Here is a 27,386-nt window from a genome sequence, read left to right on the forward strand (position 1 = left end):
GCTATTTCTGAGCAGACAGCCAGGAGTAACCCTTGAGCACTGTGGGGTGTGACCCAAAAACTAAAACAAACAAACAAATAAATAAATAAATAAAGGTGAAGGTGTCTCTTGAGAGGTGTTTGGGCACCAAGGCAGAACATTCCTGGGGGCAGAGGGGAGGAGCAGCGGTCTGGGAAAGGGCTGGAAGCATCACTGGCTCTTTGCAGGCGCAGTTGGGGGACAGCAGGCTGAGCCCCGACGTCGGCCACCTGGTGCTCACCACCCTGTGCCCGGCCCTGCATGCCCTAGTTGCTGACGGGCTCAAGCCTTTCCGCAAAGACCTCATCACCGGACAGCGCCGGAGCAGCCCCTGGAGCGTGGTGGAGGCTTCAGTGAAGCCAGGTGAACTGGAGCTATGGTGGGTGAGAAGGCTTTCAGAGGGGGACCTGGGCGCTGACGGCCTCCTGTCTCTAGGCAGCGGCCCCCAGGCCCTGGGAACCTTGTACAGCCAGGTCAGCCGCCTGGGCCCCCTAAGCAGCAGCCGCAGTCGCTTCCACGCCTTCATCTTGGGCCTGCTCAAGTGAGTGGGGCCGCCATCCTCCCCTGGGGCATGGTGACCTCAGGCCATCCTGGGGAGACTGGAGGAGCCCTTCCCCCTTGAGCTCCAACGCACAGCTAGCCCCTTTCTCCCGCAGCACGAAGCAGTTGGAACTGTGGTTTTCCAGCCTCCAGGAAGATGCAGGTCAGAGACTGCTGGGGGTCCCGGTTGCAGGGTGGGCAGGGATACGTGGGAGGCTGGTGGAGTCTTGTGCTTGTCCTCTGGTACCCGGATCATCTTACCCCAGATGTTCCATCACTTCTGGGTTTGTTTGTTTGTTTTGTTTTTTGGGCCACACAGGCAGTGCTCAGGGATTACTCCCGGCTCTGTGCTCCTGGCAGGCCCAGGGGACCATATGGGATGCCAGGATTCGAACCACTGTCAGTCCTGGGTTGGCTGCATGCAAGGCAAACGCCCTCCCACTGTGCTCTCTCTCTGTGGCCCCCATCACTTCTGTTTAAACTCTTCCAAGAAGCGACATTGTTCTTGAGACTCACACGGCCCCTCCTACAGCCCTCGCATCCTTCATTCTTCTGCCCCAGAGCCTGAGCTTCACCACTCTTCATCTGCTATTGTGAAGTGTCATGCCACTCTTCATCCCTCTTTTTTCTTGGGTCCCTCAGTGAGGTTTTGACCTGACCCTTTGACTACAACCCTGACTCATTCCCCCCTGTACACAAGGCCCTAAGCCAGGGGTCTCAAATTCAATTTACCTGGGGGCTGCAGGAAGCGAAGTCGGGGTGATCCTTGAGTGCAAAGTCATTCGTAAGCCTTGAACATTGAGGGGTGTGACCCAAACAACTAAAACAAAACAAAACAAAACAAAAAGATTCCTCTAGGGCAGGGCCACAAAATGTTGTACGGAGGGCTGCAAACGGCCCACGGGCTTCGAGTTTGAGACCCCTTCGCTTTACTCCTTATATTTATCATCACATGTCCTACCCACCTCTACTCCAGGTTGGTGGTGTTTGGGCTACTCACTTAAATGTCCTGTTCCATGGACGTGGTGGCTGACTGGGCAAATGGGTGGATGCAAGTCTGGGGGTCAGCTGAGGCCAGGTTGGACTGATGTCACCATTGTCCCTGCAGGCTTGCTGTCCCTCCTCTACCTACCTACCAGTTTCTTCTCTCTGGCACGGGCCAGCTGCCCTGCCTTGTTCACGGAGCTATTGCTCCTGCTGCAGCCCCTCTCTGTGCTCACCTTCCATCTGGACCTGCTCTTCGAACACCACCACCACCTCCCACTGGGCCCACCACAGGCCCCCACCTCGCCTGGCTCCCCCCCTGCCCTACAGCAGACCATGCAAGCCATGCTGCACTGGGGGGGTCGGCTGGCTCAGAGCCTCCGGGGTGCCTCGGGGGAGACCCCACCTGGCCCTTCGGCACCCTCAGGGTCACCTGCACCTGGCAGCTGGTGGGAGCAGCTGACCCAGGCCTCCAGGGTCTATGCCTCTGGGGGCACTGAGGGCTTCCGGCTTCCCCGATGGGGGTGCAGGCAACCTCGGCCAGCAGCTGAGGGTGCCCAAGAGAGGTCCCAGCCCACAGAGGAGGCAACCTTGGGCAAAGGTCTCTGGCTGGGGAGACTCTTTGGAGTGCCAGGGGGACTCGCAGAAGCTGAGAGTGGATCCCTAAAGTCCAGGTAATGGGGTGCTTGTTACTCTGGCTTCCTCGGAGCTCCCTCTTACCCAGCATGATCTTCAGGCATGGGATTGGCCGCCCACTTTTCTAGTCCTGGCCAAAATGTAGTGGCCCCATCCATATCGGTTCATGGGTTCATGAGTCCCTATTCAAATCACCATTCACCTCATCCCCCCAAACCCAAATGACGTTTTCCCCTTTCAGCTATGGGACACGCTCAGGGTGGTATTGGCAGAACTGTGCTGCTTTTCAGGAGGAAGCAAGTTGCCAAAGCCCCATGCTGGGGTTTGCCCTCTGGTGGCTACCCCCTAGGTGTTGCAACTTGGGTATTGCAGACATTTGGCCAGCTGTTTAGATTCCTTTAAGGCACTTGAACTTCACCATGTTTGCTCTGCCTCCTGTGGTGATGGACTTCAGCCACCTAGTCTTTTTTCACCCCCATATTCCCGATTTCTGGTTAGGCAAGAGGGTCGCCTATCTCTGTGTCTTTCCTCCAGGAGACCCTCCAGCTGGTTGTCTCCGACAGTGAACGTGCTGGCTCTGGTGAAGCGGGGGATACCTCCTGAGACTCCCAGCCTTCCTGAGGAGTTTGAGACCCCCTCCCCTGGCACAGCGCAGATGCACAGTGCGGGGCTCACGCACAGGTGAGGGGTTCAGGAGAATGAGCGAGTGCTTGTAGGTGCCTTCACAGTAGTGATCAGTCCTGGTGTGAGGGTGGGCAGGAAGGGGAAGCCTTGTTGAGCTGCTGTGCATCTTTGCTACCACTGGTGTGATTTTTCTTTTCTTTCTATGCGAAAAGATCTTTGTTATGCTGTTGGAAAGACTGAATAGAAGGAAGTGGGAGGCTGGAGAGATGGTACATTTGGTAGGGCACTTGCCTTGGACAATGCATTCCATATTGTCTCCTGAGCACCTCCAGAAGTGCTCTCTGAGTGCAGAGCCAGGAGTGACCCCTGAGCACTGCTGGGTGTGAGCACTGCCAGACTAAATATAATCATAATTTGTAGCACCTGACAGGTACCCAAATAATAGTACATTTTTCTGTTTTGGCTTTTAATTCACATCCATTATTGCTTGGGACTGACTCCTGGCTCTGTGCTCAGGAATCAGTCTTTTCAGGGGTTGGATGACACTGTTATGTATTGACTATGGAATCCAAATCAGCCACAAGCAAGACACACTTACTCCTCTGTTCTCTCTCGAGTTCCTCATGTATTAACTTTTGTAATGTGGGCCCAGAGAGATAGCACAGTGGCGTTTGCCTTGCAAGCAGCTGATCCAGGACCAAAGGTGGTTGGTTCGAATCCCGGTGTCCCATATGGTCCCCCGTGCCTGCCAGGAGCTATTTCTGAACAGACAGCCAGGAGTAACCCCTGAGCACCGCCAGGTGTGGCCCAAAAAACAAACAAACAAAAACAAAACAAAAAAAACTTTTGTAATGTATGTGTAGTTGGCAGCACCCTGTGTTCACAGAGGGGCTGTGTTTCCCTGTGATAGGATTTGTTTGTTTTAGGGTTACACCTGACGGCGATCAGGGGTTACTCCTGGCTCTGTGCTCAGAAATTGTTCCTGGCATGCTCAGGGGACCACATGGCATGCCGAATATCGAACCCAGGTCCATCCTGGGTCAGCAAGTTAAATGCCCTACCACTGTGCTATCTCTCCAGGCCCCTCTGGTAGGTGTTTTTTTCTTTTGTTGGTTTTTGGGCCATCGCTAGCAGTGCTCCTTGTAGGGGCTGGAGAGATAGTACAACAGTAGGATGTTTGCCTTGCACGCAGCCCATTCAGGACGAATGGTGGTTCGAATCCCACCATTCCATATGGTCCCCCATGCCTGCCAGGAGCAATTTCTGAGTGCAGAGCCAGGAGTAACACCTGAGCTGCCAGGTGTGACACCCCCAACCACCCCACCCCACCCCCAAATAAGAAATCACTCCTGGCAGGCTCAGGAAACCATATGGAATACTGGGATCCAACACAGGTCAGCTGCATGCACTCGCTGTGTTATCACTTCTGCCCAGTGGTGGGTATTTCTAATTGGGAATCAGAGTTTACTGCTCCTTTGCATTCTATCAACTGAGAGAGAATAAGGGTAAACGAGATTGGCTTTCTCATTGTTTTTAGCAAGTACTTTGTACTTTGTGCCAAGTATCTTGTCAGGGCAGAACACAGAGAGAGAGCCTTGGAGAGGATTCCAGTTATAGTTTTGTATTGTAAAAGCCAAAGGAAAGGATGGCTAAGTCCCCAGGGGGATCTGGACAGGTTTTCTTCCCCAGGTTGAGGACTCAGGGCTGGTGGTGGCTGTACATCTGGTAGCGGTAACAGGATGTGAAGGAAGTGAGGCCCATTTGCTGAGGAGCCGTGGGGATGATGTTGGTTGTGGCTGAAGTGGATTTGGGCAGCAGTGATGGTGGGGGATTGTGTGGAGGTCTCAGGAAGCTGTTTAATGGGCCCGGATTTTACCCCAAGGCAGGGTTAAAGGTTTTTAACCAAGTATCACGTTTGGATTCTTAGTTTTAGCAGGATCTCTAATGGCTGTCGAGGGAATGGGGCTTGGGGGGGAGGTTAGGAGACTCAGGGAATTCATTCAGGAGACCAGTGAGGTGATCTAATTATAGAGAGAGTCATAGATCTAAATTAGGATATTGGCAAGTGGAGCTACAGCAGAAACTGGCCTAGTTGGAGGTGGAAATGCCAAGCAAGTTCTGATTGGATAAGTATAAGGAATGAGATACCCCGGGTTTTTCAGGAGCAACTGGATAGGCGGTGGTGCTGTTTGCCACCAGAAGGGTCACACGAGATTGCTTTGGAGGGCTGAGTCATTTAGTGCACGCCAGACATGTCAAATCATGTCAAATAATGGGCCAGACAGGGCACTGGACAGGCTCTTCTTACCTTGCATGTGGCCAACATGGGTTCAACCCCTGGCACCCTGCTAGCATTACTCCCTGAGCACAGAGCCAGGATAAGTCCTGAGTACAATTGGATGTAGCACATACCTTTCCTCAAATCATGTCCAGTCACTAGCCAGAGTGGGTTTGGAACTCAGAAGGCAACTGGGCCCTAGTAAGATTGTGTTGGTAGGGGGCCCCCATGTCTCAGAGCTCAGTCGGTTCTGTTGAGCTGGGTGGCAGAGACCCTTCGCATTACTGGAAAGGTGAGTTTTGTGGACATCTGGGCACTACACCTCACTTCATCCTCCTAGCATCTCCCTCTGTACCCCCACAGAGCAGTCCGGGCACTCTGTGACCACACCGCGGCAGGACCCAACCAGCTGAGCTTCCGGCGTGGGGAAGTGCTTCAGATCATCGGCACCGTGGATGAGGACTGGCTCCACTGTGGGCACAACGGTGTGGAGGGGCTGGTGCCTGTGGGGTACACCTCCCTGGTTCTCTAGGACAAGGAATTCTTCCTATCTTGCCTAGTTTCTCCTTCCTGTTGCTTGGGAACAAATAGCCCCCAAGCACTCACTGTGTAAACAGATCATCCCAGAAGCCACACCTCTGCCAAAGGACATTCTCCCGTGTTCATCTCTGCTAATCATGTAAAAGAAACTTTGTCATTGCTCACGTGTCCACGGGCAAGGTGAATCTGCTCTTCTTTCAAACATAGAAAAAGGAATTCCCTCTATGCAGTTGCTTTCCTCTTTCCCATCTATTGTAGAAGGGAATGTCTCCTTTGCAAAATGGGAGTGTAGCACACTTCCGCCCTCCTCACCAAGGTGAGTGGGCTCTGCCAGTACAGTATAACTCTGTTTCCAGCACTACAAAGGCCTCTATTCTCCTGTAAGGAATTTTCCCACCACCCTATCCCATATTGCCTGTATGTATCATGTATGAGGTACTCACTGGTGCTGAGGTCTGGACACCCCTGGAGGGTGGGCCTATGGTGTTGGTCTGCCTCCTTCCTTTTGTCTCAATAAAGTGTGGGAGTTGAGCATGTGTTATCACTGCTGGTTTCAGGATGGGAGATGGAGAGGGAAGAAGGAGCTAAGAAAAGGTGTTTCCTTTCTAGCACTGTTTCTTGAGCAAGTTGAAAGGGTTCTTAGTTTCAGAAGTGTTTCTATGCTGAGTCCTGTTTTCTTCTGTTAGAATAATGTGGTCATAGAGGCCTGGATAAACATGAGTAGGGAAGACTTAGAAAACTGAAAAGGGGCTGGAGAGAGAGCACAGCAGTAGGATGATTGCCTTGCACGTGGCCGACCTGGGAGGGACCTGGTTTGATCCCCGGCATCCTATACGGTCCTAAGACTGCCAGAAACGATTTCTGAGTGCCAAGCCAGGAGTAACCCCTGCCGGGTGTGGCCCAAAAAACAAACCAACAAAAAGTATTACAGGAGGAACAGTGTGATAGTTCAGAGCATAATTCCTGAGTGCAGAGCTAGGAGTATCCCCTGAACTTCTTTCAGGTTCAGAAGCCAAACATGTCACATACTAATTCATTTTATTGTGATACTTGCTTCTTGATTTATGTACCATTGGGGATGGAACCCAGAACCTCCCACCAGCAAAGCTAGTGCTCTACCATTGAACAACCTCTGCATAATGGTGTGATTTTAAAAATAGTTCCTTGGAATCAGGATGGAGGAAATCTTGGATGATAAAGGAATAGGAAAGTAGGAACAAAAGAGGAAGCTCACCACTCTGCAGTTAGGAAAAGTTTTTTTCCATTTAATACTAGACTTTCAAGGATTGAGATGCAAGCTTTTTATGCAATTACATCCAATGTTAAAATTGGTAATACATAATTTACAAAGATTAACATCAAAACAATCATCTATTTAGATATGCTTTTGTAAAAAGGAAATATATTAGCAGCATTTATATTTTCCGCAATCACACAGCCTACAGACATGCAGACTAACTCTGAATCTATTTGCAGTGATTTAGTGCTTTGCCCCGCATTTCAAACAGCAAAACCCACCTGGCAGCTAGGGGGTTCTTTTATTTTGTTGTTATAAAATAACCAAAAAATAAAAAAAGGCATTAATTTCTACATTAGTAAGAAAAAAACAAGTTTTTGCACTTACCTAACATTTGATTGTCTAAAAAACATTTCCGTTTTCAGTCTTTCAACAAAAGAAAAATAACAGTGTAGTGTCTTTTGCTTCTGTTCTTATATTTTTCAGTTTTTCTTTTTTTCTTTTTTTCTTTTTTTTTTTTTTTGTTTTTGTTTTTGGGCCACACCCGGTAACGCTCAGGGGTTACTCCTGGCTATGTGCTCGGAAGTTGCTCCTGGCTTGGGGGACCATATGGGACACCGGGGGATCGAACCTCGGTCCGTCCAAGGCTAGCGCAGGCAAGGTAGGCACCTTACCTCTAGCGCCACCGCCCGGCCCTCTTTTTTTCTTTTTTAAAATTTTAGTGTTTTACACTATTAAAGGAAATGTTGACTTTTTTTGTTTTGATTTTTGTTTTTGGGCCACACCCGGTGATGCTCAGGGGTTACTCCTGGCTATGCGCTCATAAATTGCTCCTGGCTTGGGGGACCATATGGGATGCCGGGGGATCAAACAGCAGTCTGTCCTAGGCTAGCGCTCACAAGGCAGACACCTTACCTCTAGCGCCACCACGCTGGCCCCTACTTTTAATCTCTTTCTTGTCATTTTCCTGCTTTTGACTAAAAGGAGACCCCCAAAGTGCCCCTGTTCCCACCTCCCTCCCACCCTGCTCCCTGCAATGAAAACCAAAAGAAATCACTCAAACGGGCTTGGACATGAGATTTTTCCAGCTCCACACATGAGTATTTTATACCCAGGTCTCTTAGTAATGTACAGTGCTTCTCTACAGTAAGAAAATACTCCAAACTATTTTCTTAATTCTTTTTTTCTTTAATAAAATATTTATTCTGCTTCTTCTCTGCTCAAGGGGATCTTTGGTATCCCCTGTCCTTTTTTTTTTTTTGTTATTTTTTCCCTCAAGATTGACACAGGAGAAAAAGAAAAAAGATTCAATGGAATGGAAGATGGTCAATGTTTCTACCTAAACAAGTCAGAGCATTGTCGTCATAGGGAAAATGTTCAAGTAGGACAGCATTGGTCCAATATTAGAAAAAGTAATGGGGACATGTTTACTATTGTATTGCTTACTAATCATGTAGCAGGTATATATATATATATATATATGTATATGTATATATATATATGTATATATAGGCATATACACATATACACACAACTTGGCACATTTAAAAACCATCTTTTCTCTTCTAAGAACATCTAAAACATATATGCATATGTGTGTCTGAGAAGACAACAAAGCAAAGCTTTTTCAATTTTTTTTTTTTTTTTTGGTTTTTGGGCCACACCCTGTGATGCTCAGGGGTTATTCCTGGCTATGCGCTCAGAAGTTGCTCCTGGCTTCTTGGGGGACCATATGGGACGCCGGGGGATCGAACCGCGGTCCGTCCTAGGCTAGCGCAGGCAAGGCAGGCACCTTACCTCCAGCGCCACCGCCCGGCCCCAGCTTTTTCAATTTTATTTTTAAAGAGACAGTATTGTCTGATAACTTCTGGTCAAGAGAATGGGAAGGAGACACTCTGGATAGCCCTCTGATGACTGACACTTTTTTTTTTTTCTTTTTGGTTTTTGGGGCACACCCAGCAGCGCTCAGGGTTACTCCTGGCTCCATGCACAGAAATCACTCCTGGCAGGCTCAGGGGACCATATGGGATGCCAAGATTCGAAGTACCGACCTTCTGCATGAAAGGCAAATGCCTTACCTCCATGCTATCTCTCCGGCTCCAACTGACACTTCTTCATCAGGAGGGTGGAGGCAAGATGGGAGCGAGGTGGGAGAACACACTTTCTTTTTCCTTTTTTCTTTTCTTTTTCTTTCTTCTTCTTTTTTTTTTTTTTTTTTGGTTTTTGGGCCACACTTCGCAGTGCTCAGGGATTACTCCTGGCTATCTGCTCAGATATAACTCCTGGCAGGCACGGAGGACCATATGTGATGCCAGGATTCGAACCAACCACGTTAGGTTCTGAATCGGCTGCTTGCAACACAACACACTGTTTCTTAAAGAGGACAAAGCAAACTGTATAAGAAGGAAACCAAGAGTAGTGTTTTCATTAGATAATATACACTCATAACAAATACTTGGTTAGGTGAATACTGCTCAACAGTTTATATAGTGATTTCTGTTGGGGAAGGGTGTAAGAGCTTTAATGTAGATTTTCATGTGATTTTTACTTAAGAAACAAATCTCCATTCGCACAGCACAGCAGACATACAAGAACCACAGCACATAAACTACACATGTACTGGCGGGGGTCTGGTCTTCTCATTAGTAAAATATAAGTTTGACAGGTTATGAAAGTTCAAACAAAAATCATTTTAAGTACTGTGCCCTTCTGACCCCATGGGGGCCTTCCCTAGTCCACTTGGGGGAGTAGAGGTAGGGAGAAGGGGAGCAGTTACAAGTGCTTTGAGTTGTCAATTCACGTTTTGACTTGGCTGGGCAAGAAAGGAGATACAAAGTTCTCTAATCAGGGATGTGAACAGAGGCCCTAGCTACTGTTTCTTTAGGTCTGGGGTAGCTCTTAGAGCCTGGAGACAACAGGGATAGTGGGGATCCTGGCTCTATCCCTTTGATTGAGTCACACCTGGATATAGGAATCAGCTTCTTAGTAGTGCCTTTGGGACCAGAGGATGACACTGAAAAACCCAAGCTGGGAGGAGGGACAAACGCTATAAAGTACCACAAAGTTCTGTCATCCTCAGCGTGCTCTGCCCTCTTTGCTACATGACTAAGCCTCAGGAAAAATCAAGTGGATGTAACCCTACTTCTATTCTTTGTGTAAGCTTACCTATAAGAAAGACCCTCCCATTCCTGGGAGGGGTCTTGGGAAGGTTTTAAAAGGTTTGGCCTAAAGGGCCAAAGGGGATTTACCTGGATGGCGGTCAGAGGAGAAAAGATGGATGAAAGGAGTTAAGACACAGGGCAAGCTAAGGATGTCATGTGCTTAAATAGGTTTATGATATAGGCCACAGATGTTGGCCAAGGCAAATAAAGATGTTATCTCTCTGAAAGCCTGACAACATGTGAGTTTTCTGCCCATCGCAATCAACTGAACTGGCAGACCCACCAGCTGATGGAGAAGGTGAAGCCACGTGGTCCTGAGCTAGAGGACAAAGGCCTCCATCACCATTCACCTCCATCCAAGCCCATCCAAAGGGCTTAATGCAACAATCTGGCGCCCTGAACGTGGATCTGAACTCTGGACCCAAGAGAACAGCAATCATGGTGAGATTCCTGCTTTTGAGTGTGATTTTGGCTCTTTTCAGATAGAGTGTGTCGAAAGCTGTGGGCCATCACATGGAGCCATTTTCAAAGATGGCCAAGACCCCTTCTGGGGGCAGAAGGGCCAGTGCTGGAGGAGAAGTGAAAGATCGTATCACCCCCATCCCAGGCCCAGGACTGAAATTTTGTTACAAGAAACAAAAACCTCAGCCTACTCAAAGACTGATGGAGGGCCTTGATTGAAAACTAATCAGGAAGAAAAAGTTTATCTGAACGGACTGATTTTCTCACTTATGACCTTCAGCCTGAAAGATGGATTTTGGGGCCCGGAGAGATAGCACAGTGGCGTTTGCCTTGCAAGCAGCCGATCCAGGACCAAAGGTGGTTGGTTCGAATCCCGGTGTCCCATATGGTCCCCCGTGCCTGCCAGGAGCTATTTCTGAGCAGACAGCCAGGAGTAACCCCTGAGCACCGCAGGATGTGACCCAAAAACCAAAAAAAAAAAAAAAAAAAAAAAAAAAGAAAGATGGATTTTGACTTTGGAAATTTCGGACTGGACTCTAAGCTTAAATCACTTTGAACTCTGAACATCCAGATGCGCCCTGCGAAGAAGCTGTGGACAAGTTGCGGCAGCTGCAGCAGCAGAGCCAGCTTCCAAAGTGCTGCCTGAAAAAAAAAGGCAGCTGCCATCAGCAGAGAACGCCTGTCATGCATCAAATAAGTGGTGGAAAAACTGCGGCAGAGAAGCTTGCGGCAGTGAAAAGCAGCGCAGACACTTCTCCATCCGTCTTAATGCAGACGTTTCGGTCCAGCTCCTACTGTGCGGCATGGCAAAAAAGCAGCTAATAGCTTGCAAGTGGCCAGAGGTGACAGGAGCACACTTGACCCAGCCTCGGAGCAGCTGTGGGGGCTGGAACCCCTTGGAACTCCATGCCACGTGGAAGAAGTCCAGCCTCTGGATAATTGGTGTTGGTAATGGGATAATATTAGGTAGTGGTATAAAAATTAAAAAAAAAAGGGGAGTAATACAGCATAGCCCAACTAAAAGATTTAAGTCAGAACCGCCTGCATCTGACTTTGTTTCAGGTGTATCTCTCTCTCTCTCTTTTTTTTTTTTTTTTTTTTTTTGGTTTTGGTTTTTGGGCCACACCCGGCGGTGCTCAGGGGTTACTCCTGGCTGTCTGCTCAGAAATAGCTCCTGGCAGGCACGGGGGACCATATGGGATACCAGGATTCAAACCAACCACCTTTGGTCCTGGATCGGCTGCTTGTAAGGCAAACGCCGCTGTGCTATCTCTCCGGGCCCGGCCCAGGTATTCTTACCATTTTTTCCAAGAGATTGAGCAAGATCTGGTTGAGCCGTTCTCGCTGGCTGTACCGGCGTTCCTTCCGTGTACCCACAGGTTGGGATTCTTGAGAACTTTCCTCAGGTTTCTTTTCACTCTCACTGATGTCAGTAGTGGCCCCCTCTCGTTCTGGCTCTTCCAGGCTGGGCATCTCATTGGCTGCCTGCTCCTGATTGGCTAGAACCTCTTCAATCAAGGGCAGAGCATCATCTTCTTGGCCCAGGTCTTTCAGGGGTGGCTTGGAGCGTTCGGATTTCCAGGATGATCTGCCAAAAGGACAGTGAATTAGAGCAGGGCAGTGGGATGGAGTGAAACTAAGAGCCATAGGAAGGCTTGAGATCATGAAGCTAAAGGGTAAGAAATTGGGTCTTGGGGCCCAGGGCACAGCTCAGTAGTGAAGGAAGCACTTGCCCTACATGTGTGTATCAGTGGGTCAACCTCCTGCACTGCAAAATTAAAAAGCAAAACAACAAAATAAAGCATAAGAAACTTATTTTAAAGCACTACCTGTCTCACACTCTATCTACTGTACTATTGCTCTGGCCCCTCTGTTTTTAAATTAAGTTTTTATTTTGTCAAAAACAGGCAAAACATACAAAAAAATATATATGGTAAATGGCTTAGTTCTAAATACTGTTGCAAGTCAGCCCCTGAAGAGGTTGACTGATGGAGGGATGGAAAATGTGGCCTTTCTCCTCCAGCTCGGACCACACGTCTGTTACCCTTTTCAGTCGGCGGTTCTGAGGTGAATGTGGCGGGAAGAAAGCCAACAGGCAGTCAGGCTTCTGAAGAAAACAGCTCTTGGGCCCGGAGAGATAGCACAGCGGTGGTGTTTGCCTTGCAAGCAGCCAATCCAGAACCTAAGGTGGTTGGTTCGATTCCCGGTGTCCCATATGGTCCCCCGTAAGGCGTTTGCCTTGCATGCAGAAGGTTGGTGGTTCGAATCCCGTCATCCCATATGATCCCCTGAGCCTGCCAGGAGCTATTTCTGAGCACACAGCCAGGAGTAACCCCTGAGCACCGCCGGCTGTGACCCAAAAACCAAAAAAAAAAAAAAAACAGCTCTTTATTCCGTGAAGAGGCTGAAGCCAAAAGGCCTAAGAATAGTTCCAGGACAAAAAATACCTCACCTTCCACAGACCCTTGTTTTTATGCCCCAGAATCAGGTACCACCCAATCAATGGTGGGATCAGGTACCACCCTAGTGTGGGAGCAGAATGCCAGGTCACACCCTAGGGTAGGGTACAATCACCGATCAGGGTAGGGTCAGTAACATAATAATCCCATTAAAATGTTTATGTACACAACAAATATTTCTGAAGCCTGGAAGAATTATGACACAAATGACTAATATACAGCATACCACAATCAAGTGAACATAAGCACCTTGACCATGAAGTTCAGGTACACCATCAGAGAGCTCCTTGGGGAACATTATACAAGCATTCAGAAAGACTGTAGTTAAAAAAAAAAGCAATGAGTGGTAGCAATTAGCATAGCGGGTAGGGTGCTTGCCTTGTATGTGGCCATCCTGATTCAAATCCTGGACCCCACCAAGAGTAATCTCTGAGTGAAGAGCCACATTACAATAAATACTGTTTCTTTGGGTCTGGCCAAACAAAAACAACACTAAAACAGCAAAAGGGGAATGAGAAGGTGCCATAGTGATAGCACATTGATAAGGTGTTTGCCTTGCACGAGGCCAAAGCAGGATGAACCCGGGATGAACTCAGGTTCGATTTCCCGCATCCCATAAGGTGCCCCGAGCCTGGCTGGAGCAATTTCTGAGTGTAGAGCCAGGAGGAAGCCCTGATCGCCACCGAGTGTGGCCCAAAACCCAAAGCCCCTCCCCCCCAAAGGAGAAGGGGAATTTAAAAATATAGAATAAAATAAATCCCTACAAAATTAATTAAGGAGGGCTGAAAAGATAGCACAGTGGTACGGCGTTTGCCTTGCACGCAGCCAACCCAGGACTGATGGTGGTTCGATTCTCAGCCTCCCATATGGTCCCCGAGCCTGCCAGGGGCAATTTCTGAACACAGAGCCAGGAGTAACCCCTGAGTATCGCCAGGTGTGACCCAAAACCAAAAATCAAAAACATCTTTTTTGTTTTGTTTTGTTTTTGTTTGGATCACACCTGGCAGCACTCAGCAGTTACTCCTGACTCTATGTTCAGAAATCGCTCCTGAACTTCTGAGTGCATAGCCAGGAGTAACCCCTGAGCGTCACAGGGTGTGGCCCAAAAAAAACCAAAAAAAAACAAAAAAAAAAAAAACTTTAGGGGCTGGGAAGGTGGCGCTAGAGGTAAGGTGTCTGCCTTACAAGCGCTAGCCAAGGAACGAACCGCGGTTCGATCCCCCGGCGTCCCATATGGTCCCCCCAAGCCAGGGGCGATTTCTGAGCACATAGCCAGGAGTAACCCCTGAGCGTCAAACGGGTGTGGCCCAAAAACCAAAAAAAAAAAAAGAATTCCTGCTAGGGGCTGGGCGGTGGCGCTAAAGGTAAGGTGCCTGCCTTGCCTGCGCTAGCCTTGGACAGACCACGGTTCGATCCCCCGGTGTCCCATATGGTCCCCCAAGCCAAGAGCAACTTCTGAGCACATAGCCAGGAGTAACCCCTGAGCATTACCGGGTGTGGCCCAAAAACCAAAAAAAAAAAAAAAAAAAAAAAAAAGGGGGCCGGAGAGATAGCATGGAGGTAGGGCGTTTGCCTTTCATGCAGAAGGTCATCGGTTCAAATCCCGGCGTCCCATATGGTCCCCTGTGCCTGCCAGGAGCAATTTCTGAGCATGGAGCCAGAAGTAACCCCTGAGCACTGCCGGGTGTGACCCAAAAGCCACAAAAAAAAAAAAAAAAAAAAAAAAGAAATCGCTCCTGGCAGGGTCAGGGAACCATATGGGATGTTGGTATACGAACCACCGACCTTTTGCATGCAAGGCAAAAGCCTTACCTCCATGCTATCTCTCTGGCCCAAAAATAAAAAATTTCTGAGAAAGTAATATGGCAAAATTTTGCCCAATAATTGCTATAAGTATTTAATTTTATAAAAAAAATATATCTCGGGCCGGAGAGATAGCATGGAGGTAAGGCGTTTGCCTTTCATGCAGGAGGTCATCGGTTCGAATCCCGGCGTCCCATATGGTCCCCCGTGCCTGCCAGGAGCAATTTCTGAGCCTCGAGCCAGGAATAACCACTGAGCACTGCCGGGTGTTACCCAAAAACAAAAAAAAACAAAACAAAACAAAACAAAAATATATATATATATATCTTTCAGTGCTGTTCGGGGATAATTCCAACTCTGCACTCAAGAATCTCACCTGGCAGGCTTGGAGGACCCTATCGGGTACCAGAGATGTTAGCTATGTGCATTGTAAATGTCTTACGCACCAGACTATTGCTCTGGCACCACTACAGTAATTTAAGTGGTGATCTAAATTTTTTTGAGTCTCTTTTCCTATTTTTTAAATATTTTATATATAATAAATATACATAATATTTATTATATTTTATAAGATAATAAAATATTGTATTTGATAATAAGACAATGATGTAGGTAAAGCAGTTGCTATACTCAACAGAAAAAGAGTTCAAGAAAACCATAGTGGGGCCGGGCGGTGGCGCTAGAGGTAAGGTGCCTGCATTGCCTGCGCTAGCCTAGGACAGACAGCGGTTCGATCCCCCGGTGTCCCATATGGTCCCCCAAGCCAGGAGCGACTTCTGAGCTCATAGCCAGGAGTAACCCCTGAGCGTCACCGGGTGTGGCCCAAAAACCAAAAAAAAAAAAAAAAAAAAAGAAAAAGAAAACCATAGTGGCCTATCTCCCAGAATACCCCCTCTTATGTGTGAAACAACCCAAAAAAAACCCCAGGGACCCAAATTGCTCAACTAGAACCATACACTCTGGTTACTCCTTGACAGAGGTACGGGTTGATACACCTTGTGATAATGTGCAAAGTTCTTTGGTTAAATTGTAATAAAAAGAACTTTTTCCGAGTCTTTGTACAGTTTTGTTACAGATCTTTTCTTTTTCAAATCCTTACACATCTCTCTACCATTAAGGCTCCATCTTGAGACCCAACTCTTTGCAGTTGAGGTGTTCCCTGTTTCCACTGATCCAGACGGTGCTACTCAGTCAGAAAACCTCTAGTCACTGGGCTAGGGTTGAGTGGGTGGGTGGTTGTTCTCTTGGTCCACTCAGTCCCTCAGGCTCCTCAATTCCCAACGGGATTCACCACTCTCCAATTCTCCAAGTGGCTTACCGCCCTCCATTCCTCTTGTAGTTGTCCGGGACGTAATGTGGCTGTAGAGAAATAGGAAGCATTAAGTGTATTGTAAAAGCTATCATAGTTGGAGCAGATGATCTAGGGGAAAGTCTGGAGAGAATGGGGGAGAGATGGAACTAAGGATATGAAGGAAGACGAAAATCATGGCTAATGCCCTTTGAAACTAGAGGGTCTTTAGGGGGGTACCACACCAGGTGATGTTCAGTGGTTACTTCTGGCTCTTCACTCAGGAATCACTCCTGGTGATGCATAGGGGACCATATGGAGTATTAGGGATTAAACCAAGGTCAGCTAGTTAGTTGCATGCAAGGCTTGGCTCAGGTCTTCGCAGGTCCAAAGGACAAGCGGCCTGGGAAATTTACCAAGTGGGTGCGTGGCTTGTTGGAGGGCGGGGTTTATTTTGAGGCAGGGCCTCTGGGAGGGTTGGGCTAGGCTTTGGTCTCCGCAGGCCCATAGGGAGGGCTGCAAGGGAAATCAGAAAGGTGTGGGCGGGAGCTAAGGGAGGACAGGGTTTGTTTGGGGCGTGACCTCTAGGAGGGAAGGGCGGAGCTCCGGTTTCCGCAGACCCAAAGGAAGGGCAGCCGGGAAATCAACCAATTGCGGGAGCCGGGCACGATGGATGGGGCGTGGCCGGAGGGTGTGGCTCCCGATCTCCGCAGGCACAAAGGGACGAGAGCCCGGGAAATCTACAAAGTTTGGGGGCGTGGTCTATGGGAGAAATGGGCGGGGAGAGTGACCGGGGAAATCGACCAAGTCTGGGGGGCGTGGCCTTATGAGGCGGGGCTTGTGAGTGGGTGGGAGGGGCTTCAGTCTCCGCAGGCCCAATGGGAAGGCGACGAGGGAAAAGCTACGAATGTGGGGGTGGAGCCTGCTGAGGTCAGGGCTTATGGTTTATGGTCTGTGAGGTGGGCGGAGCTCCGGTGTCCGCAGACCCAATGAGAGGGCGGCGTGGCTTGTTTTAGGGCGGTGCTTATTTGGGGGCGTGGCCTAATGGGAGGAGGGGTCCGGTCTCAGTAAGCAGACAGACCCAATAGGAGGGCTGCCGGGGAAATCTACCAGCTGTGGAGGCGTGGCCTATTACAGGGCGTGGTTTGCTGTGGGTGTGGCCTTCTGGAGGGACGGGGCTCTGGCCCCCGTGGGCCTAACACGATGGGAGAGACCGGGCGCACGGGGCGGCTCGGCCCGGGGCGGGTCCCAGGGTCCATCCAGGGCCCGTCTTACGTAGCCGGGGCGGAGGCGGCGGGCTCCGGGTCCAGTGCGGGCTCGCCTTCGGCGGACGCGGCGGCGGCGACAGCGGGGGCACGGCTACCTGGCGGGGCGGGGGAGCCGCGGCGGGGAAGGTGCTGCTTCTGGGGAAGAGCGGGGACAGCAGCAGGGCGGCCAGCTCGGGGCTGGCCAGGCAGGGCAGGGCCCGGCGGGCCGGGGGCGAGTAGGCGCCCACGGGGGACAGGCGGACGGGCAGCAGCTGCTCCTCGGGCGGAGAGGGCGCCGCCAGCAGCCGGAGCCCGGCCAGCGGGGCCAGGAGCAGAGAGCCGGCCGCGCCCACGCCCACGCCCACGGGCCCGCCCTCGGAGAACCGGAGCACCAGGGGCCGGGGGAGCAGGAGGGGTCCGGCAGCGGCTGCGGGTGCGGGTTTGGGGGCGCGGCGGGTGCGGGTGCGGGGGCAGGCGCGGGGCAGCCAGGCAAGGAGAGGCGGGAGAAAGAGGAGGCAGAGAGTTAGTCCCGCGGCCGATCGCCCGTGCGGCGTGCCTTCTTCCCTGCAGGGGCCGGGGCGAGGGGGCCGGATAGGCCGGGAGGAGAGGCGATCGGGAGGCCGATAACCATCCCGCGCCCCTTCCCGACCCCTGCGGGACCCGGGCGGGAAGGGAGGCGATCAGGTGAGCCGTGGCCGACGCTCCGAGGCGGGCGATCTCCCGCAGCCTCTTACCGTGCAGGCGGGCCTGTGCGCCGGGCTCGCGGGGCTCCCGGGCGCCGGCGGCATGGCTGGCCTCCATCCCAAGCCGGCCGTGCTCGGGCGGCGCGCCTCAGCCTCGGCGATGGGCTGCAGCCCGGCTCGGTTCTTCTTCCTCCGGGGCGGCACGGGAGGCCCCTTTCCCGTCCTCGGCCTCCTCCGGGGGCTCGCTCCCGTCCTCCTCTTCTTCCACCCCCGGGGAAGAGACATCCTGACGGCAGGTGGGGAGAGCGTTGCAGTTGGAGTCCAGGCCGGGCCCAGGCGGCGTCGATGCTCCGGAGCAGGAATCCGGGGAGCAGCAGAAGCTATCCGGGGAGCAGGCCCCGGGACCCTCAGCAGGAGCCGGCCGAGAGCCCGAATGCTCGCCGGGCTGGGCAGGCTGTGCCCGGAGGAGGTGGTCCCTCGAGTAGACGGACACGGGGGACTCGTCGGGGCTGAGGTCCGAGCAGGAGCTGAGAGAGGAGGAGCAGCCCGGGTCGGAGGGGGAAGCCGGCGCCTCGTCCTCTTCCTCTTCTCCCTCGTCCTCCTCCTCCTCCTGCTGGGGCCGGTTCTCCAGAGCCGGCCCGTGGTCCTGGCAGCATCGGCAGGGCACGGCGGGGCTGTTGGAGTTGGCGTCCACCAGGGCCCCGCCGCACGGGCCTCGGCCCTCCTTGCCCCCGGTGTCCCCTGGAGGCGGGGAGGTGCTCAGGGGGGCTCCTTCCCGGAGCTCCGGCCGGCGGGACAGGTGCAGGCCCAGGGAGACGTGCTGGAGGTGGATGTGGTTGAGGTTGCACAGCAAAGCCCGCTGAGGGGACAGCATGGTGCCCGCTGCGGCGAAGGCTGGCCTCTGAACAACGGGGTGAGGCTCGGGGGGCCTGTCACATCCGCGCCTACCGGGCTGCTGCGGAGAGGGAGATCTAGAAGACAAGGAGGAGGGAAGCCAGCGGTGAGGGGGCAGATGGTTTGGGAAGGACACCGAGGTGATGGGCCGCCGGATTGGGCCCTAGAGAGGCGCCGGGGCTCGCGAAGACATGTCAGCGGCTCTGCCCACGGCCATCGATTGGCCCCAGTTTCCACTGCAGTGTCTGCGGGTGGAACCCCCTGGGATGGCACGGGGCGGGAGGGTGGGAGAACGCGGCTGCGCCCTGGGTGTCCGAGGAAGTGCTGCGGCCCAGGAGGGACCCTCCACCCTGGCGTCATCTGCCGCAGTGCCCTGAGTTCCCCACCCCACCAGCCTGCCCCTCACTTGCAAAGAAAGGATGGAAGAGGACCCCGCCCAGATGCTCTGAAAGCAGGACTAGGGAGGAGGATTGGGTGGGCCTGGGGGAGATCGGGCTGACTGCAAGTGCATGGAAAGGACCCTTGGCCTGCTGCAGGCCTGCAGGTGGTGAGTATGGGTCCGCAGACCCCCTCATAAGCCCCGTCCGTGGCTCTGGTTTCTGGCGACGTTGCAGTCCCCAGGGAGACCCCTCATCTGCTCTGCTCTGGCCTCACCTGCACACCTGCACCCCTTCATTATTCCTCCCTCCTATCTACTCTCCCATCCATCTATTGGCACCTGCTGGCCCAAGGCCGCTCACCAAGGTCCTGGCCAGGCAAGCAAGCATTCCAGCTCCCGGTGCAGTGCGGTAAGGACAGCTCCAGGGCTCCCCGCGGCCCCTTCCAGCTCTAAGTTGGGGAAGGGCGACAGCACTACCCGCCCCATGCAGCTGTGACCCTTCCTGTAGGACTGGAGGGTGTATATAGCCAAGATCCTACTCCCCGCCTGTTGTATTACATAATTAATGATGGGGCTGGATGGCGATGGATGGAGGTGGATTTCTCTGTCTGCCATCCCAGGCCAGGTGGCTCAGCAACCCCCATGCAGCCGGCGGGTTCCAGGCCCAGGTAATCCGCGTAATCAAGACTCACAGGCAGGCATTAGGAACCATCAGCTTTATTCATGCCCTAGCCACCACGTGTGTGTGGCCTATCTCATAACCTTTTAAGCATTCAGCCATTCCAGGCTACCCTGCGTCTAAACTCTTTCAGCCATCTTCCTCAGAGCTCCCAGCAGGGCCAAAAGGCAAAGACCCTTAATCCCCTGGCTTCCGGGTTTATCTACCTATTCCAAGACCCCTCCCAGGAATGGGCCGGGTCTTGCAGGTAAAGTCACACCTATTATCCGGTTCCCAAGACCCCTCCCAGAAATGGGTGGGTCTCAGATAAGTACCCTACATTTCCTCCTTTTTTGAAATATAAAAAGAGCCTTTTGTAATTTTGACTCCAGCTTTAGCCAAAGGTGGGTTAATATTTTCATGCAGCAACGTAATAAAGTGAAAATTAATATACCAGCCCTATTTAAAAAACATAACATTTTTGCAAAATATACTATACACCTGTAACCTAAAATTCTATTAATGCTTTTTTTACCAAGCACTATTCCGGAACTTTCATGTTCCTATACTTTTAAACTATATTGGGGGAACTTTATTGTTCCTATACCTTTCCTATACACAAGTACTTTAGCATACATGCATAACATACATTTTAAAAACAGGCTAAGTACATTAAAATACACAGTAAAACATTTTGCAATTGAAAATATTAACTATGAAAGACAACAAAACACATTTAAATTATAAAGAAAATGACTAAGACAAAGATGCAGGTGGTTAGAAATCAGATGTTTAGGGGCCGGGTAGGTGGCGCTGGAGGTAAGGTGTCTGCCTTGCAAGCGCTAGCCAAGGAAGGACCACGGTTCGATCCCCTGGCGTCCCATATGGTCCCCCCAAGCCAGGGGCGATTTCTGAGCACATAGCCAGGAGTAACCCCTGAGCATCAAACGGGTGTGGCCCAAAAAACCAAAAAAAAAAAAAAAAAGAAATCAGATGTTTAAATGGGCTGAACTGTATTACCTTCCTAATTTTTTTTTTTTTTTTTTTTTTTTGGTTTTTGGGCCACACCCGGCGGTGCTCAGGGGTTACTCCTGGCTGTCTGCTCAGAAATAGCTCCTGGCAGGCACGGGGGACCATATGGGACACCGGGATTCGAACCAACCACCTTTGGTCCTGGATCGGCTGCTTGCAAGGCAAATGCAGCTGTGCTATCTCTCCGGGCCCCCTAATTTTTTTTTAAACCACTAACTCACTAAAACTTATCCCATCACCAACTATGAGTGAAATATATGACTACCCGCTTAGTTCCTACACCTAAAGTTAATAGTTCAGATGATTAATTTGTTTCACGCTGATCTCACCACGTGGCTTCTGTAAACTTTTTGCAGGCCGGTTCGCTCGCGCTGTTCAGGCTTGCAGCTTTTCCGCTTTTTTGGAGCAGAGCTGAGCTGAGCTGAGGCGTTTCTGCTTCTGGGCTGATAGGAGCTTTTCACCGCTTTTTCCCTTCGGGCGGCACTTAGCAAGCAAGTTTTCGGCCACACCTTTACAGGGTGCTTTTGGATGTTCAGAGTTGTAAAAGTCCAGTCCGAAGTTTGTTTTTTTTTTTTTGGTTTTTCAGGCCACACCCGTTAGATGCTCAGGGGTTACTCCTGGCTACACGCTCAGAAATTGCCCCTGGCTTGGGGGGACCATATGGGACGCCGGGGGATCGAACCGTGGTCCTTTCCTTGGCCGGGGGATCGAACCGTGGTCCTTTCCTTGGCTAGCGCTTGCAAGGCAGACACCTTACCCCTAGCGCCACCTCGCCGGCCCCAGTCCGAAGTTTTTAAAGTCGAAATCCAAATTCAAGCCAAAGGTCATTTTCAGAAAACCAGTCCATTTTCAATAGTCTTTTTTCTCCTCCGTTTCCAATTTAGACTTTTAATCAGTTTTTGAAGAGGCCGAGGTTTTTGTTTCTTGTAACAAAGTTTCAGTTCTGGGCCTGGGCCTGGGCTGGAGGTGATGCAAGCTTCCACCTCCCTTCTTTCAGTTGCCCTTCTTCCCCTAGAAGGGGTCACGGCCATCTTTGAACATTGTTGCATGTGGCCCAGGGTTTTGGGCTCAGTGCACCCGAAAAGAGCCAAAATCAAACAGAAGAGCAGAAATTTCACCATATTCACTGTTTTCTTGGGTCCAGGAATATAGTTTAAAAGTATAGGAACATAAAAGTTCCAAAATAGTGCTTGGTAAAAAAGCATTAATAGAATTTTAGGTTACAGGTGTATAGTATATTTTGCAGAAATGTTATGTTTTTGAAAAGGGCTGGTATATTAATTTTCACTCTATTACGTTGGTGCATAAAAATATTAAGAAAAGGAGGAAATGGGGCCGGAGAGATAGCATGGAGGTAAGGCGTTTGCCTTTCATGCAGGAGGTCATCGGTTCGAATCCCGGCGTCCCATATGGTCCCCCGTGCCTGCCAGGAGCAATTTCTGAGCCTGGAGCCAGGAATAATCCCTGAGCACTGCCGGGTGTGACCCAAAAACCACAAAAAAAAAAAAAAGAAAAAAAAAAAAAGAAAAGGAGGAAATGTAGTGTACCTGAGACCCACCCATTTCTGGGAGGGGTCTTGGAAATTGAATAGTAGGTGTAACCTTACCTGCAAGACCCTCCCATTCCTGTGAGGGGTCTTGGAAAAGATAGATAAGGCTGGAACTGAGGGAATTCGGGCCCTTTTTGGCCGTTTCCTTTGGCCCTGAAGATGGCTGAAATAAGACGCAGGGCAAGCCTAAAATGGCTGAATGCTTGAAAGGTTATGAGTAGGCCACACACACGTGGTGGCTAGGGCATGAATAAAGATAATGCTTCCTGAGGTCTGCCTGCTTGTGAGTCTGATTCCGCCATTCGCCTAACCTGGGACCCGCCGGTTGCATGGGGGTTGCTGAGCCACGTGGCCTGGAGTGGCAAAAAGAAATCCATCGCCATCCAGCCCCATCGTTAATTATGTAATACAACACCCGCCTGACGTCAAGGCCACCTCCCTGCTCCCACATACAGCACCTCCACTTTGTCTTGGGGCCACTCCATGAGTCCTTGTGGGGTGGGGCCGAGAGACTCCCAGAGGCCTTGCAGTGCTCCAGAGGGAGGCCCAGGCTTTAGGGACAACGCCTGGCTCTTGCAGACAGGCTTGGGCTGCGACTTTGGAGCCTGCTCTCCGCCCCACTCCTGCAGCTCACAGCTTTGGGGGCTCCTGAGGATGCACCACGAGGGCTGGGCTTTTGTCCAGCCCCGTGGCCATGCACCCAGCCCTGTTCTCCAAAAAGACCCCTGGCAGAACAGCAGGATGGAAACACAAGTTTACACAATAATTTATTTATTGAGGGCTTCCCCGCCATGCACCCTAGGTCATTTTCTGCGCTTATAGATCTTCTGTGCCAGCCCCAGGAAGATGCTCGGTGGCAGGGGCTTCGCATCCTTCTCCACGAGGCTCACAAGGCGATTGTAGCTGTCTTCTTCATACCGTGTGAACACGCCGCGCAGATCCATGTCCTCATAGAGCGCCTTCACTTTAGCCACCTTCTTGGGATCCTTCTGCCCATAGTTTTCCTGAAAGGGATTCAGGGTAGGAAACGGACTTAGCCTCATTCCAGAACCCTCCACTCTCCTCTTCAATTCCTGTCGATGTCTGTCTCCCTTGGCTCTCCCTCCAGTCAATTGGGGGGCGGGGGGGATGTAACACCCGGAAGTTCTTAGTCCTTTGCTCCTGGTTCTGCACTCAGGATTCACTCCTGGGGGTGTTCAGGGAACCACAGGGGATGCTGAGGACCCAACCCTAGCATCCTTTACTGACTGCGCTATCCACCTACCTCACTCTTCAGTTAATTTCAAGTGGCCCAATGGGCTTGAAGCCTTTTTCTCTAGCCCCACTTCTCAACGTTTGATGCAATTGAAATGTTGGGCATCCTATGCCAGAGCAATAACACAGCAGGTATGGCACTTACCTTGCACGTGGCCAACCCAGGTTCAATCCTTGGTATCCCATATGGTATCCAGAGCCTACTAGGAGTATTTTGGGAGGGGTTGTTCTTTGGGTCATTTCTGGCAGCGCTCAGGGGTTTCTCCTGGCTCTACTCTCAGAAATCACTCCTGGCAGGCTCGGAGGACCATATGGGATGCCGGGATTCAAACCACCGACCTGCATGCAAGGCAAACGCCCTACCGCTGTATCTCTCCGGCCCCCCTTGATTTTTTTTTTTAAGAGGAAGCACCAGCAGTAACCTCTAAGTACCACATGGTGTGGCCTAACAACAACAAAATGAAATGTTGGGCCTGAAATATTTTATGCCAAGAGGTTTCGGATATTGGAGGTTTGGCCACTTCCTCGTACTGTACTACGACACTGTCACACAAATTATAATCTCAAAGTCCCTGACAATGCCCAAGATTTCTGTTCTTTTTTTTTTGTTGTTGTTGTTTTTGTTTGTTTTTGTTTTTTGGGCCACACCCGGCGGTGCTCAGGGGTTACTCCTGGCTCTCCTCAGAAATAGCTCCTGGCAGGCACGGGGGACCATATGGGACACCGGGATTCGAACCAACCACCTTTGATCCTGGATCGGCTGATTGCAAGGCAAACACCGCTGTGCTATCTCTCTGGGCCCAACATTTCTGTTCCTGGTCATGTTCTGGTCCCCATCCTTAGCAGTCTGGGCACCTGTAGGATCTGACGCTGCTCTGGCGAGGCCTGCTGCATACACTGGACCACCAGCCAGCTGCATTTGTTGTCCTCAATGTCGGTGCCAATCTTGCCCGTCATACTGGGGTCCCCAAAGAAGTCCAGATAATCATCCTGGTGAGGGTGGGGTGGAAATACAGAAATGGGGGTCTGATGAGCCTCTGAGAAGGAAGCTGGCACCCACTCTCTGCCAGTGCCTGGCACTACTTACCTGGATTTGAAAGAACACTCCCATCTCTAGGAGGATTTTCTTGGCATTAGCATGAGTCTTCTCATCGTCAATGCCTGCCTACAGTGGAAAAGGATCTGTTCAGCCAAAGGCACCTGCCCTTTCCTCCCTGTCCTCTCCCATTGTGCCACACCCTTGTACAGTCCCCAAGTCATGTCTCCTCTCCTTTCAAAGATCCCTGGATCAGGGCCAGGGATGTAGCTTTGTGGTAGAGCTCTAGTGGTACATGTTGAGACCCTGGTTAGAGACACAGCACAGCCAAAGAGAAAACAGCTATTCCTCGATACCACAATCTAGGAATCTTGCTTTATTTGTTTTTTTTTTTGTTTGTTTGTTTGTTTGGGTCACACCCACAATGCTCAGAGGTTACTCCTGACTCTGCACTCAGAAATCATGCCTGTAGTGGTGACCACAGGCAGTGCTTGGAATCAAATAGGGTCAGTCACATGAAAGGTAAATGCCTTATCTGCCACTGAACTCACACTCCATCCCTGATTTAGAAAGTTCTGACTACAGCTAGAGAGATAATACAGCAGGTAGGGAGGGTATTTGCCTTTTATGCAGCTGACTCGAGTTCAACCCCCAGTACCCCATATGGTTTCCCCAAGCCCGCCAAGAGTAATTCCCGAGTGCAGCCAGAAGTAAGACCTTGTTGGGAGCCAGTGCTTCCTTGCAGAAGCTTGACATGAGCACTGCCATTTTAGACTACAGCAGCCATTATGCTGTAAGCCTGTCCTCTAGTTGAACTGTAACTTGAATACATGCCAGATGGCCATGAAACAATGCAGACCACTAATTGCAAGCCTGAGAAATTCGCCGATGGCATCTAGGTAGTCCCTAATGGGATGTTCTGGACAACTTCAACACAGGAGCTGTTAAGGTTGTGTTAGATACAGGCTAACGTGGAATGTTTGGAAAGAATGTAAAGCATTGGGGGGCAGTGGGGGCAGAATGCCAGGTCACACCCTAGGGTAGGGAACAATCACCGATCAGGGTAGGGTCAGTAACATAATAATCCCACGGGCCGGAGAGATAGCACAGCAGCGTTTGCCTTGAAAGCAGCAAATCCGGGACCAAAGGTGGTTGGTTCGAATCCCAGTGTCCCATATGGTCCCCCGTGCCTGCCAGGAGCTATTTCTGAGCAGACAGCCAGGAGGAACCCCTGAGCACCGCCAAGTGTGGCCCAAAAACCAAAAACAAACAAACAAACAAAAAAACAAACATAATAATCCCATAAAATGTTTACATACACAACACAAATGTTTTGTTTGTTTGTTTGTTTTTTGGTTCACATCCACAGTGCTCAGGGTTATTCCCGGCTCTATACTCAGAAATCGGCCCTGGAAGGCATGGGGACCAGATGGGATACCGGGATTCGAACCACCGTCCTTCTGTATGAAAGGCAAACACCTTACCCCCATGTTATCTCTCTGTCCCCCCATGCTAATCTTTTGTGCCATTTCAAACTTTCACAAGGAAAAGGAGACATGGAAAAGAAAGATCAAAGTCAGCACTACATTCTGTTTTTGTTTTTTTTGGGGGCCACACCCATTTGATGCTCAGGGGTTACTCCTGGCTAAGCGCTCAGAAATCGCCCCTGGCTTGAGGGGACTATATGGGACTCCGGGGGATCGAACCATGGTCCTTACATGGCTAGGGCTTGCAAGGCAGACACCTTACCTCTAGCGCCACCTCAGCGACCCAAGAGTCAACACTATATTCTATGAACTGCCTTCAAATGTACTTTCTGCCTTCTACACCAGAATTCACTTTTTGTTTTTGTTTTAGGGTCACACCTGGTGAAGCTCAGGGGTTACTCCTGGTTATGCGCACAAAAATCGGTCATGGCGTGGGGGGCCATATGGGATGCTGGAGGTCAAACTGTGGTCAGTCCTAGGTTAGCCCGAGCAAGGCAAACTCCCTACTGCTCACACCACCGCCCTGAACCTCAGAATTCACTCTTTGAGATTCTTTCCATTCAGGTACAGGAGGTACAACCCCTAGTACTGTCCATCACTAAAAATTGCAGGTCATCGGGCCAGAGAGATACCATGGAGGTAAGCATTTGCCTTGCATGCAGAAAGTCAGTGGTTCAAATCCTGGCATCCCATATGGTCCGACTTTTTTGTGCATAGAGCCAGGAGTAATCCCTGAGTGCTGCTGCTTGTGACCCAAAAACCAAAATCCAAAAAAATAAAATAAAATAAAATAAAAATTGCAGATCATTTTTACAAGGCTGAAGTGGAGTGTTTGTAGTTGCTGTTGTATTGGGGTAGTGGGGATTTCCCAGGCACAGAACCTAGAACTCCTGCATGCAAACCTGCACTCAGCTCTTTGCACATGTCTCCAGCACAAAGTGCAGATTCACTCTGAAGAAGACTAAGAAGTAACTTCTAGTCACTGTTCTACTCAATGAGCTACTGGCCCAAGCCAAGCTATATTCTCCATACTGACGGTGGGACAGAGAGCGTGTACTAACCATGTACATGGCAGCAGCCACAGGAAGGTAGAAGGAGAAGAAGGCAGTCTTGTATACGGCAATGTCTTTTTGCCTG

At 50.7% G+C, this 27,386-nt stretch overlaps 2 protein-coding genes across 11 annotated transcripts in view; one reads left to right on the top strand and one right to left on the bottom strand.

Moving 5' to 3' along the window:
* Window positions 1-27,386, top strand: part of RUSC1 (RUN and SH3 domain containing 1) — a 148,123-nt gene that overhangs the window by 5,475 nt on the left and 115,262 nt on the right. For 2 of the 5 annotated variants that reach the window (XM_049782213.1, XM_049782214.1), the window contains exons 5-10: window positions 207-381; window positions 454-559; window positions 675-721; window positions 1,667-2,216; window positions 2,713-2,859; window positions 5,444-5,596. In XM_049782213.1, coding sequence (XP_049638170.1) covers window positions 207-381; window positions 454-559; window positions 675-721; window positions 1,667-2,216; window positions 2,713-2,859; window positions 5,444-5,596 — 1,178 coding nt within the window. Of the gene's footprint in view, window positions 1-206; window positions 382-453; window positions 560-674; window positions 722-1,666; window positions 2,217-2,712; window positions 2,860-5,443; window positions 6,152-27,386 lie in introns of those variants that run through there. The other 3 variants (XM_049782215.1, XM_049782217.1, XM_049782218.1) reach the window with 3 other exon arrangements.
* LOC126020739 (farnesyl pyrophosphate synthase-like) overlaps window positions 23,227-27,386 on the bottom strand; it is a 340,408-nt gene continuing 336,248 nt past the window's right edge. For all 6 annotated transcript variants that reach the window (XM_049782296.1, XM_049782295.1, XM_049782293.1 and 3 more), the window contains 4 exons: window positions 27,311-27,383; window positions 24,814-24,891; window positions 24,582-24,716; window positions 23,227-23,476 (listed from right to left, as the gene is read on the bottom strand). In XM_049782296.1, the coding sequence (XP_049638253.1) occupies window positions 23,276-23,476; window positions 24,582-24,716; window positions 24,814-24,891; window positions 27,311-27,383 (487 nt within the window). In that variant the 3' untranslated portion in view covers window positions 23,227-23,275. The remainder of the gene's footprint in view (window positions 23,477-24,581; window positions 24,717-24,813; window positions 24,892-27,310; window positions 27,384-27,386) is intronic.

The sequence above is a fragment of the Suncus etruscus genome, chromosome 10 (genome assembly GCF_024139225.1).
Source record: "Suncus etruscus isolate mSunEtr1 chromosome 10, mSunEtr1.pri.cur, whole genome shotgun sequence".
NCBI classification, from domain to species: Eukaryota; Metazoa; Chordata; class Mammalia; order Eulipotyphla; family Soricidae; genus Suncus; species Suncus etruscus.